Genomic DNA, 13,472 nt, shown 5'->3' with positions numbered 1-13,472 from the left:
TCATCTAGACAAGAATTCAGTTATAGCTCAGACGCAGCATGGTTTTGTTAAGGGCAGGTCTTGCCTGACCAATTTGATTGGATACAATGATGTAGTCACAAAAGAACTGGATGCAGGGAATAACTTTGATATATACGTGTATAATAGTTGTACACGTTGGCACTAATGATATTAAGAGTAGGAGACCGGCGGAATTACTTAGCAAGTACAGGTCACTGTTGAAAAAAAGCCATGAATTAGGATTGAATTTGAAAGTGTCTGCAATACTGCCCAGACACGATAGGAGGGAATATATGATGAGAGCCTTGTCGATCAATTCGGCCCTGGAGGGATTGCGCAAGGCTCAAGGGGTAGAATTTTTTTCAGCCTGGTCTGTACTTGTTAACAGGAGAGACTGCTTCTACAGGGATGGGATACACTTAAATAGAAAGGGTGCAAGAATTTTTGCTGATGCTGTCGAGGCAGTGTTAGGTGGGTCGGAAAACTTGGGGGGGATACAAGGACTAAAAGATTAACAGTAGCCACTGGCAGAGGTGGAAGTGATTCTTGCACTGCTTCTATTGAAATGCGCAGAAGCCTGAAAAACAAGATGCAGGATATTTCAGAGACTGCTGCGAGTCATTGCGGTACAAGTAAACACATGGGTTATGTTAGGGTAGCTAAGAATAGAAACAGGTGCATGCATACTTGCATGTACAACAATGCTAGGAGTTTGGTAAATAAATTTGATGAATTTGAGGTATTGCTCAAAACATCAAAGGCAGATATTGTTGGGATATCAGAGACGTGGTGTCACACAGATATAAGGAATGCGGAACTGGAATTTGGGGAATACAATGTGTATAGAAAGGATAGACAGGACAGGAGGGGAGGAGGGGTTATGCTATTAGTTAAGAAACACATAAAATCCAAGGAAGTGAAGCCAGTCGACATCGATGGATAGGGCAGTGTCGAGTCAGTTTGGTGTGACATAAGCATAGGGAAATCAAAATTGAGAGTAGGAGTGTGCTATAGGCCTAATGACTCTGATGAGTATAATAAGATATTGTACAGGGAAATGGAGTGGGCCAGTAAATCAGAGAGTCTTATAATGGGGATTTTTAATTTCCCAGATATTGACTGGAATTTGTGGGTTGGTCACTCACACACTAGCCAGGCTTTCGTGGATTTATTGGATGATTGTTTTCTACATCAGCATGTTCGTGAGGCAACAAGAGGGAGCAATACTCTTGATCTGATTATCAGTAGTGATTCTTCATGCATTAAGAATCTGCAGATAAATGAACCACTAGGTGGCAGTGATCACAGTGTGTTGGAGTGGGATTTACTCAAGGAGGTAACTACCATCAGAGGTAAAGGGAAGGGTTTTTGTTTTCGTAAAGGCGACTATGATGGTCTGAGACAGTATTTAAATTCTATACAGTGGGACCAACTGATGATGTTACCAACAGCAAACTCAAAATGGGAAGCATTCAAGGAACTAATCTTGGAAGCTACCAGGCTTTACATACCAACTAAGAAATATTGTTCAAGGTTTAGGCCTAAATGGTTGTCAGATGAACTAATGAGACATGTGGCAGAGAAGAAAAATGCATGGAATACATACAAATTGATGGGCGACATGGAAGCCTATGATAGATATAAGTTGGTCTGTAACCAAGGCACAAAGGAGATTAGGCAGGCAAAGGCAGACTACGAAAAATCCTTGGCAAAAGATGCAAAGAAAAACAGAAAAGAGTTCTTTACCTATTTAAACTCAAGAAGGAAAGCAATGAATCAGATTGGTCCACTGGATATTGATGGTTCAACAGTTGAGGATCCTGCTCAGGTGGCTAACAATCTAAACGAGTATTTTGCATCTATATTCACACATGAGGAGTTATTCAGGAAGGAGAATGACGTAGGTAAAGTAGACATTAGCAGTGAGATAGATGATTCTGTAATAACAGAGGAAAGTGGAGGAGAGATTGTTGAGGATAAACATAAAGAAGGCACCTGGGGTGGATGGGATCTATCCAGTTATATTAAAGGAGGCAGCAAAGGAAGTAAGAAAACCCGCTGGCCATAATTATGAGAGCTTCTTTGGACTCAGGGGAGGTACCCATAGACTGGAGATGTGTGTAAATGTAACCCCAATTCACAAAGGAGGATCAAAGGCTGACACAAGTAATTATAGACCTGTTAGTTTAACTTCTGTTCCAGGAAAATTAATGGAGGCACTGGTTAAAGAAGCACTGCGGGATCATCTAGACAAGAATTCAGTTATAGCTGAGACGCAGCATGGTTTTGTTAAGGGCAGGTCTTACCTGACCAATTTGATTGGATACTATGATGTAGTCACAAAAGAACTGGATGCAGGGAATAACTTTGATATTATATATTTGGATCTTAGAAAGGCTTTTGATACTGTTGCACATGGAAGACTGCTGCACAAATTGGAGCAGTGTGGCATTGGAGACAAATTGCTGCTATGGATAAGGGGGATGGTTGAGTGGCAAAAGACAGAGAGTGGTAATCAATGGACACTGCTCAACGTGGACTAATGTTATTAGTGGAGTTCCTCAGGGTTCAGTGTTGGGTCCATTGTTGTTTTCGGTGTTTATGAATGATATTGATGATGGGATATCAAGTTTAATGTCCAAGTTTGCAGATGATACAAAGGTTGGCAGGGTTGTTAAGGACACCACTGACGCTATGCTGCCGCAACAGGATCTGGAAAAGTTGAACAGATGGGCTGAGAGGTGGCAAATGAAGTTTAACATTGACAAATGTAAAGTACTACATATGGAAAACAGTAACCCCAGAGCAACATATCAACTCTGCGGTACTACACTGACAGTGGTGGAGAATGAAAAGGACCTGGGGGTAATTGTGCAGGCAGATATGAAGTTCTCTGAGCAGTGCAGACGAGCTGCAAGAGCAGCTCATGGTGTCTTGTCAATGATATACAGAAATTTTTCTAGCAGGGATAAGGAGGTGATTATTCCCTTGTATAAGGCAATGGTTAGGCCACATCTTGAGTACTGTATACAGGTCTGGAGGCCTCATTTCAAGAAGGATGTAGAGCTGCTGGAACGAGTACAGAGAAGGGCAACAAGATTAGTGAATGGAACAAAGGGTTGCTCTTACGAAGAAAGGCTTAAGTTTTGCAAATTACAGAGTCTGGAGATTAGGCACCGGCGAGGTGATCTGATAGAGGTGTATAAGGCTTTGAATGGTTTGAGCATGCTCAATGCCAATGGGATTCTTCATCTTGCTCAGAATAATCACCTCAGAGGGCAAAAATTCAAATTGAGGAAGGACGGATGTCAGATAGATGTGCGGAAATTTGCCTTTGGCCAGCGGGTGGTTATTTGGTTGGTGGAACCGACTTCCATCACTTGTTGTTGAAGTAGATAGCCTAAACAAATTTAAGGCTCAACTTGACAGATATTTCGAGCGAACGGAGGGGTGAAATGGGAGTGGTGTGTTTTTTTTTTTTTTTTTTGGCTGATGCTGAATAAGCTTGCTTTCTTGCATCATATGCCTCTACTAATGCTAATGCTAAAAAATGCTAATATTTTAGATTTTTCACCTTGTGATAATTAGTGATACAGTCAGAGAATCCTGTTAATGTACAGTGAGTTGGTGGTTGTGTGTTGCACCATTTTATGCAGTGAACATTCTATAAGCAAATGATTTGCAGTAAGTTGACAGCAGTAGTGTGGACATTCTAGTGATCATCCTTTCTAAGTAGGTACAGACTTGTGAGGTGAGTGTGCCCAATACATATTCTTGCTAGAATTATTTCTTCATGCAAATTCATTTGAAAGTTTGACTTCTATTGCTTGAGATCCTGTTTTATTGGTAATAATTTATTATTTGTATGACTTTGCCAGATTTGCATCCACTGAACTAAGTATGCCTTTTCAACAACAATTTATAATCAGAATATGGAATTTCATAGGATGACGCAGCCAGAGCGTGTATTGGCCCATTAAGATTAATTTTTAGGGCATCGCTGAAATTGGTAGAGAGTTGGTTGCTATAGAAATTTCAAGAAAAAAAAAAAATAATTATCTTTCTATCATAACCACTTCTGGATAAATACAAATCTTTTTTGAACCCCTCTCATATATGTAATTATGATTTCTGTTTAAATTATATAATATAGCATAATTATTAGATTGACTTCAGTGATAGGGAAAATCTTAGATGTAATGATTAAGAATGCAATCCAGGGACATTTAGATAGAGGGCATTCTGAATGGCATGCAACATGGTTTTGTTAAAGAAAAATCATGTTTAACTAATTTAGTAAGTTATTTTGACAGTTACTCATGAGCTGGATGTAGAAAATAATTTTGACATCGTTTATTTGGAATTTAGAAGGCATTTGACTCAGTCCCACATGAGAGGCTATGGTATAAGCTAGAGCATGGAATTAGTGGAAAATTTTTAAGATGGATTGCTAGGTGGCTGCAGGGCAGAAGGTTGTGATTAATAGAAATTCTTCAGATTGCTGTAAAGTTAGAAGTGGAATCTTCCCAAGGACAGTTCTTGGACCACCATTGTTTCTCATTTTCATAAACAACATCAACAATGGGACAGAAGGCTTGATTTGCAGACGATGTAAAGATCGGTAGAATAATTAAAGATCACTAAACGCAGCACTTCTTCTGGATGACTCAAACAGGATGAAAGAATAGTCAGAAAAGCAGCAGCAAAATGCAATGGGGATAGCAAACCCAAAATAAATTATACACTTGGTGGGGTTGAATTAAAAACAGTAGAGGAGAAGGGGATCTGGGAGTTATAATATGGGCAGATATGAAGTTGTTTGAGCAGTGTAATCACACAGAATGATCAGTATGCTTTTTTCGGGATGACTCGAACAGACTTTAGGAACGAACAGAATGTGGCAGCTAGGCTTTATGCAGCAAAATTTGGGGGAATAGTAACCCAAAATAATGCATCAAAAACATAAGAGGAAGAAAAGGAACTGGGAGTTATGATACTGGCAGATATGAGGTTTTGAGGCAAAATAGGTAGCCAGGAAAGCCCACAGTGTCCTATCAATGATTTATCAAACAAAAGCCTGAAGAGATAGGGAGGTCATAATCCCACTAAATAAGACAATTCTAGGACTGCATTTGGAACACCATGTTCAGGTATGGTGGCCTCATTGAAAAAGAGACATTTAGCTTTTCAATTGCTTGTCCTTTTACCAATCTTTTGAACAACTACACCAGGAAAGACTTCAATTATGTGGGCTACATAACTTGGCAACCATGCTTGGAACTCACTTGCTAAAAGAAAACTTTCTATAATCTAATCTAATTACAGAGAAAGAGATTTAGACTAGATTATAGAAAGTTTTTTTTTAGCAAGTGAGTTGTTTATTGATTACTGAAACAAGTTGCCTATGCAGGGACCGTGCCATATCAACGGACAAGACGATCCAGCATGACATACTAAACATAACCTTCATCGACAAAAAGGAAATGGATACCTACCTGATCAATACAGCAGTGTCCAACGCCAGAAACCTCCAGAAAAAGATCAGGAAGTACTCAGACCTAAGATAGGAAGTCAAAGTTATGTGGTATAGGGAACAAGTAATAACCATCCCGATCACTACGTCAACCACTGGCATGGTGCCAAAGAGCCTCCATAAGAACCTAGCAGCAATAGGCCTCTCACATGGACACTTACATGGAACTCCAGAAAGCTGAGATCCTAAACACTTGTAAGATAGTAAGAGAGTTCCTCAACCAACAGTAATAATAATAAAAGTAATTGGACAAAACCACCACCCCATGCACTCGGTACCAGTACCAGTCACAGGGCAGAAAAAACACCATAAAAGGAGAAAGTTTTTTTTTTTTTTATAATAATAAGCAAACAAGTTTAAGTAATGAGTGAAAAGCAAGCAAACAAAAAAAATAACAGAATTTATTGGACAATCCATGTAGTTTCATTCCTTGATGAACGATTAACAATTTTTTTTTAAAAATTCTTTTCTGATAACTAGAAAATATGAGAGACAAATAGTTAGTTATTTAGTTATTTGGTTTTGAGAAGCATTAGCAACTAGGGCCATATTGCTCCGGGATATGCGGTGGTCATTCCCTGACCTTTCCCCAATCTCTGTATTTGGTGGTGACGGGCTCGAACCCCGGTCTAATCAAGGAGCGTGTGCTACGTACTGCTGCTCCTTCCCACCTGGCTACGGAGGCGCCGAGAGACAAATAAGATCCCTATTTTAGATGCAGTGCAATGCCATACCTTACAGAGAGAGAGAGAGAGAGAACCAGCTAATGCAGTGGTTTACAAACACAAACCATTGAGCTACTATATTCTCAATTAGACAATTAATTTTTTTTAATTTAAAAAATTAAATCTTTTACACAATTAATTTTTATTTTAATAATTTTACTAAATTTTTATTTTATAACAAGACTTATCAAGAGTAATTACTGCAGATATTCAGTTTTTCTTTATCTTCCCTCAATTAGAGATGCAATAAAAAAAGCACATCACTGACACAATAACTGCACATTGGAAACTCACAAAAAAGTAAAACTTTTTACTCTGAGAAAACAAGTTACCAGTACCAGTTGCATATATATTCAGTTATAATTCTTGTAAACAATGGCAAGTGACATCCTTTATAAAGATGGCAAAAACTAATAAAGTTGGCTAGAATGGCAAAAACTAATAAAGACATAATGCAAAGTATGCGCTTGAATATATTTTGTGTAATAAAGGGGTGCTTGACAGACAAAAAGCTGCTTCTCTCTCTCTCCGTAACACAATGTAATGGGAAAGTGTACTTCTTTCTTTTAAAGATACAATTTAAGAAGGTGCCAACATCCAACTCTGCTTGGCACTAACAAGTCATACAATGTGTTTATTGAAAGAGAAACTTATAATAATTGCATTTTTCTAAAAAGAATTCAACATTGAATGTTCATAGATTTCATTTTATAGTTAAGCTTTGTTACTATGCAGTATCAAATTGAGATTGAGAAGGAAGATAAATTTTGTTTGTTCTATTTAAATGAAATTTACACGCTATAGTCCATCTAATTAAGAATATTACCCTTAGTAAAAGAGTCCATTATATCTTTTGGTCATTGCTAACCCCTCCCCATCAAATAAACAAAGATCAGTTGGAGAACAAGTGCTCCGACTATAGAACAATCAGGATGAATAGCTATGGTGCCATATAGCAATTACATCCTCCCCAACTCTCATGAGAAACTGTCAACACATGCAAAGAGATACTTTATTTCTTTCACATGGCTGAAAATGAAACTTAGGACAAATAAACTTTTTTTAGTTATTTATTTATTATTTATTTTTTTTATGAAAATCCCAAGCACTAGAGGTATTAGAACCTATGTTATTTAGGGTATTTAGTATCATGCATGCGTTGTAGATTAAGAATATGAAAGAAGATACTTGTTTATATTAGACTTGTATTTCTGTAGATTGTAATTTTCAGGAAGTAAATATGAAGGGAGTTTGTTCCAGAAAACAACCTCCCTTCTTAGTTGAAGCTGAAGGAATAAATGAGGAAGAAGAAAAGTTAGTTCTGTGAGTTTGAAGTTGGGCAGTAAACAGATGCTACCTCGCTACAGCACGTGTTCAGATTAGTTCAGAAGAGAGAGCAGGAATTATAGAAGCCATTTCAGAAGAATAGTGCCCACGGAAGTATCTATAGAAAAGGCAAGCAGCAGAAACAGACCATTTATGAGATAGAGAGTGGAGAGACTTTGTTAGAGATAGGTCATTAATTAATCCAACTGCCCTCTTTTGAATAGAATGGAGAAGCCTGAAAGAGGTTTTGGGGCACTGCCCCAGATTTCAGAGCAATATTCCATGACAGGGCGAATTTGTAATTTGTACAGAGTGAACAGCTGTTCGGAAGTAACACAGGCAGCGAAATCAAAAACCCAGGTTTTTTTTTATATTCCAAGGAAGCAATATTTCTGATGTGCTTATGCCAAGTGAGAATAGAATTCAGGTTATTCCCTAATAGAGATATGTGATCTCCTCCAGAAAAATAAATGTGTCATCAAACATAGATAAGCATACGAGTACAATAAACCTTTTTACAAGATATAAGACAGCACTGAGTTTTAGAAGGATAACTGCATTATCTTTGTCCCACTGGAGAATTATCTGGATTCTGAATTATCAGAATCCAGATAATTCTCAGAATTTAAGTAATTGGTAATGGATATTTGAGAAGTTGAAGCAGTTTGTGCAAGGCAAGGTTTCTCAAAACTGGAAGATGCAATGCAATGTGCTATCATCAGCAAAACTACAGACAGGATTTCTAGCCAATGGAAGAAGGTAATTAACATACCATAACCAAACCTGAGAGGAAAAGAATGGGAGAAAGAACTGAACTTTGGGAAACACTTGTATTAATGGAAAAGTTAGAAGACAGAGCCATTAACCATCACTCCACAGGAGTGGTCACAGAGAAAAGTGGATGCCCAATTACAAAAACAAGTTGGCAAACCATAAAATGGAAGCTTATTTAAAAGACCTTTATGCGATCAAAAGCCTTTGAAATGTCAAGAGCAACTGCACGAGTCTCACCAAACTCCTCCGTTGAATTTGTCCATAGATGGGTAACGTAAGTCAGGATATCACTAGGGGATTGACAGGGACAGAATCCATATTGGTAATTATTTATCAGATGGAAGGTTTCTAGATATATTAGGAGTTGGCAGTTAATAGATTTTTCCATTACTTTAGAAAGAGTAGAAGTGCAATGGGATAATAACTGAATGGAAGGGATTTATCACCCTTTTTAGGAACTGGCTAGATATGAGCAAATTTCCAAGCAGAAGGGAAAACTCCTGCAGAATAAGAAACTGAAAAAAGGTGAACACAGAACAAGAATAAACTGAGGTGCACAGGTTTTGAAAACAAGTGGAGTAATAACAATAAGGACCTTGTGCTTTCTTGGGATCATTCAAAATTCTTCTGCAATCCTTTTGATGGACACATTACCAAGATCATCAATACACAAGTTAAAAGAAAAGTAGAATGCTAGCAGCTCTATCTTTGGCTGAAGTGGCAATAGAGCTATCTGGTTTTGACAGAGGTGGGAAAAAGTTGTAGCCAATTACTCTGGTAAGAGACCAGAATGCTCGATTACCATTTGGACAAGAAGCAAGTTTTTTGCTCTTAGCATGTTCGAAATCTAGTTTGGACTGATTAATAACTGCTTTACAGTTGTTGAGAGCTGTGTAGGCTGAAAATGTACCCGGAGATTTGGATAAAAGCCAGTTGCAATATGCAGCCTTAGCACATTTATTGGAAAACTTGATCTTTTTCTCACAAATGATAAAGGATGAAATTTTAAGCTGGAGTGCAGAAGAAATGATTTCGTCCCCTACACAAATAATTTCACTGACAATGTGAGCAAACATGGCATCAGAAGATTTGAAACAGTAATCCGACCATGGAAAAGAAATCTCGCAGAGCATCCCATTTTGCATTCTCATGGCCATTCTCAACAAGAGGTTGAGAATGGCCATGAAAGAAAGGCTCCGCTGGAGAAGAGACCATCACCAAGTTGTGACCTGAGGTGCCTAGAGGACCACTCACTTTGACAGTGTACTTAGAAGTGTCGTTTGTGAGACAAATCAAATGTGTTGGTTGTGAGATTAGGATTTTCTGGTAGGTAAATAAACAATTTGTGTTAGGTCATTAGTAACTGCAAATGCCTCAGCATCTCTACCTGGGTCTATGACTAGAAAATGGAAGTCAGCTAGAGTTGGGGGGGAATCACCAAAATTAGGAAAGTTGAACTGGAGAAAGTCAAGTTCCAAAGAGAGGAAATGAAAGAATTCCAAGTGTTCAGTGGAATTCACTGACAATAGAGGTAACAGATGAATTTTACAGAAACTGTTTTACTGTAAATCCCTGGCATGCTGGCAGTTAATGGACTACTGTGTGATATGAGGCTGGCACACAACATATCAGAAGTTGATCAGTGCCATGAACAAACATAATAAAATTTATTACTTTGTTTCAAGCAAATAAAAAACAAACAAACAAAAAAAATCATCTTTTGCTTTCGGGGGTGAAACCAAGAGAATACAAATATTCTTTCCATAACTAAAGTGGACAGTTTATGCATTTAAAACGATATGTGCTCATCGCTGTTCTTACTTAGCAAGCTTACAAAGGGAGCAGGATTAGGTGGGGAAGGAGGTTTCAAGCACCTTGAATATGAAAATTAACCCAAACACACATGCCAAAATGAAATTGGTTACAATAAAAATGCTTGTTTAGGTAATTGCATGTTCATATTAAAAGTTAGAAAAAAACTAATTAAATTTTATTTCATATGAGTTAAAAGACGTCACTGATGCTTTAGTTACATTGCAGTTCCATTGCATGTATTAATATATATTGAAATACTCAATGTTTGTTGCAAAAAAAGTAGGACAACATTTCAGCTTTCCCCATATTGAGGTTATAGTATCTCTTATTATATACTTTTTAACACTTATTTACACTTAATTTTCATGATTTTATACATACCTTATTTTTATTTTGCAAGTAAACTATTTTAATTTTTATATTTTCTGCTTTAAAGTTGGCTAATTTTGATTATAGTGGAACAAAATTTGTATTTAGTAACATTTTTTACATGACCATTAAATCATCATCATAAGCCATTTTCAATCCACTGCAGGATGACGACTTCTCCTGCAACTTTCTAGTTCCTTCTGTTTTGAGCACTGGCCATCCATTTACTACCCATAAACTCATGAATTTCATCTATCCATCTCCACCTTTGTCTTCCAGGTTTTCTTCTAGCTCCTCTTGGGTACCATTCAGTTATTTTCTTAGTCCATCTGTCATATCTTTGAGATATGTGTCCTGCCCAAGACCATTTTAGTTCTTTAGTTTTGATAAGAATGTCCTTTACTTGAGTTTGCTGCCTAATCCATGTGTTTCTCTTCTTATCTAACAGTCTGATTCCCAATATAATTTGTTCCATTCTTCGCTGTGTAGTTCTCAGTTCCATTCTTTTGGTGAGTGCCCAAGTTAATCATGGTGGGGAGTATACATTGGTTTATTACTTTACATTTCAGACAAATTGGGATATTGCTCCTAAGTATGTGACATTATTTCCTGAATGCTATCCATCCAAAATTTATTCTTCTCTTGACTTCCAACCATTTATCATTATTACAGCTAATGACTTGGCCAAGATAAGTATATGAATCCACCATTTCAGTTTCTGCTCTTTCAATGATTATATCCCTTCCTCTCGCATACTTGTTCATCATTACTTTTCTTTTAACCATATTCATCTTTAGTCCAAAATCCTTACTAACATAACTGATTAAGATTTTCCTTTAATCCTCTAGGATCATGACTGTTTTTTTTTTTTTTTTTTTTTTGGTTTTTAGGAGCATTAGCAACTAAGGCCATATTGCTCCAGGATATGTGGTAGTCATTCCCTGACCTTTCCGCATCCTCCATATTTGGTGGTAACAGGCTCGAACCCCGGTCTAATCAAGAAGCGTGTGCTACGCACTGCTGCTCTTTCCCACCTGGCTACGGAGGTGCCATGGGATCATGGCTTATGATCACAATGCCATCTGCAAATCATAAATGGTTTAGGTACTCTACATTCACATTGACTCCTTTCTGTGACCAGTCCAATCTGAAAGCTTCTTCAGGGGATGCAGTAAATAACTTCAGAGATATTGTGTCTCTTGTAGAACTCCTTCCTTACGTTTCAGACAAATTGGGATATTGCTCCTCAGTATGTGGCTATATTTCCTGAATACCATCCATCCAAAATTTATTCTTCTCTTGACTTCCAGCCATTTATTATTATTAGTCATTAGCTTGTCATGGGACAAGCTAATGACTTGTCCCATGACTTGACCATTAAATATGAGAAATATTCTTGCCAAAATGACTAGTTATAAATTTCCTTGACTTGTATGGTCATGTCAGAGTATAAACAGAAACATTATTATAAATAATAAGGAGTGAAAGTGCTTCTAACCTAGAAGAACAACAAATGAAACAACTTTCATAAATCCCTTACAAGACCACAGCTCCCAGAAATTTAAAGGGTTAAGTGTTTTGAAATATCTTATAAATACAACGAGAAATCAAACCAAATCTTACAAAAATATTAACATACCATGTACATGCAATTTTCTCTGCGTACCATAACAACTGTAGCTTTTGTTGTATAGTAGTCTGGTTTTTCTCCCATGCCTAACATTTCTGCTTTTGCTTGGGCAAAGGTCTTCCAATTACTTCCAGCTGCTGTAAGAAAATGGAAAATTTTAAATTTGCAATCGACATTTAGAAAGATTAGAAAATAAAATAAAAGGGTCTGACGTTACTTTTTAGTTTGATATGAAGAAGAGAAAACTGAATTAAAAACACTGGTATCATGAAAAAATTGAAAACTATATCTAGAATAACATTGTATCTGCTACGATGCTCACATTCAGATTAGATGTATCTGAAAGTAACTAACACCCAGTTAATTGGGAGATTTTTTTATTCAATTTTCATCTTGAAGTCCTAGACTTTTATATGAAAAGCTATTTTTTACATTAAATGAATGTAGAGAAGAGTGTGTACTGCAATTATTACAATTACACTTAATGGATGAAATTTTTATTTGAAAAATTAAAAAATAATAATAAAATAAATAATATTCCAGATAGGTATAGTAATATTAATTGAATTTATTGTGCTTCACTGCCTCTGGACATGTTCAGCTGGAGGATGTTAGTATTAGCATTAGTAATTTTTTGGCTTTTGCTGAGAGCTAAATGCTAAATGCTAGCTCAATCAATACAAGGGAAGGTACTGTACAAAATTGTGGTTATTCTGTTTTTAAGGTTTAAACTAGGTGTATGTAAGTAGAAGAAATCTGTTTTATAGAGATGGTATTCATTTGAACAAAGATAGTGCGAGGGTTTTTGCCTGTACCATTGAGGATGCCTAAAGGGCTCAAAGGAAAATGCTAGTTAGGTGGGAGAAGGATAATATAGACACGTGTTTATCTGATAATATCGATCAAAGAAATGCTCACATACATCCCAAGAATTCTTATTTGATACCACAACAGCTGATGTTGACAAGATGTTCTAAGCGGGAGGGGGGGGTGGGGAAAGCAGCATATCAGATGAGTAGGAATATAAAGCCAGGAAACCAAACATGAATAACTTGAAGGGGTGGGTCAGGATAGTAAACTACAGGGGAATACTTAGTCTTAACTGTGTCCGCAATAATGTAAGAAGTGTTGTCAATAAAATGCCAGGCAAAAATTGGGGTTGATGAGTTCCACTGTAATCTATATAATGTATTTAGGAAAGACAGAGAAGATGGAAGGGATAGTAAGGTCACCTGCAGATAAAGGAACCACTAGGTGGCAGAAATACTGTTTAAGGTTCAGGCCTATATGGATGTCAGAT

At 37.1% G+C, this 13,472-nt stretch overlaps 1 protein-coding gene across 1 annotated transcript in view; it reads right to left on the bottom strand.

The window, feature by feature from the left end:
* RPA1 (replication protein A 70) overlaps positions 1 to 13,472 on the bottom strand; it is a 358,941-nt gene that overhangs the window by 53,309 nt on the left and 292,160 nt on the right. The window contains exon 13 of the mRNA XM_090373886.1: positions 12,182 to 12,309. Coding sequence (XP_090230012.1) covers positions 12,182 to 12,309 — 128 coding nt within the window. The remainder of the gene's footprint in view (positions 1 to 12,181; positions 12,310 to 13,472) is intronic.

This window comes from Mastigoproctus giganteus, chromosome 5 (assembly GCF_048544385.1).
Source record: "Mastigoproctus giganteus isolate SK-2022 chromosome 5, ASM4854438v1, whole genome shotgun sequence".
Classification (NCBI taxonomy): Eukaryota; Metazoa; Arthropoda; class Arachnida; order Uropygi; family Thelyphonidae; genus Mastigoproctus; species Mastigoproctus giganteus.
The sequence above is the reverse complement of the archived record's forward strand: the minus strand, read 5'-3'. Positions and strand labels throughout refer to the sequence as shown.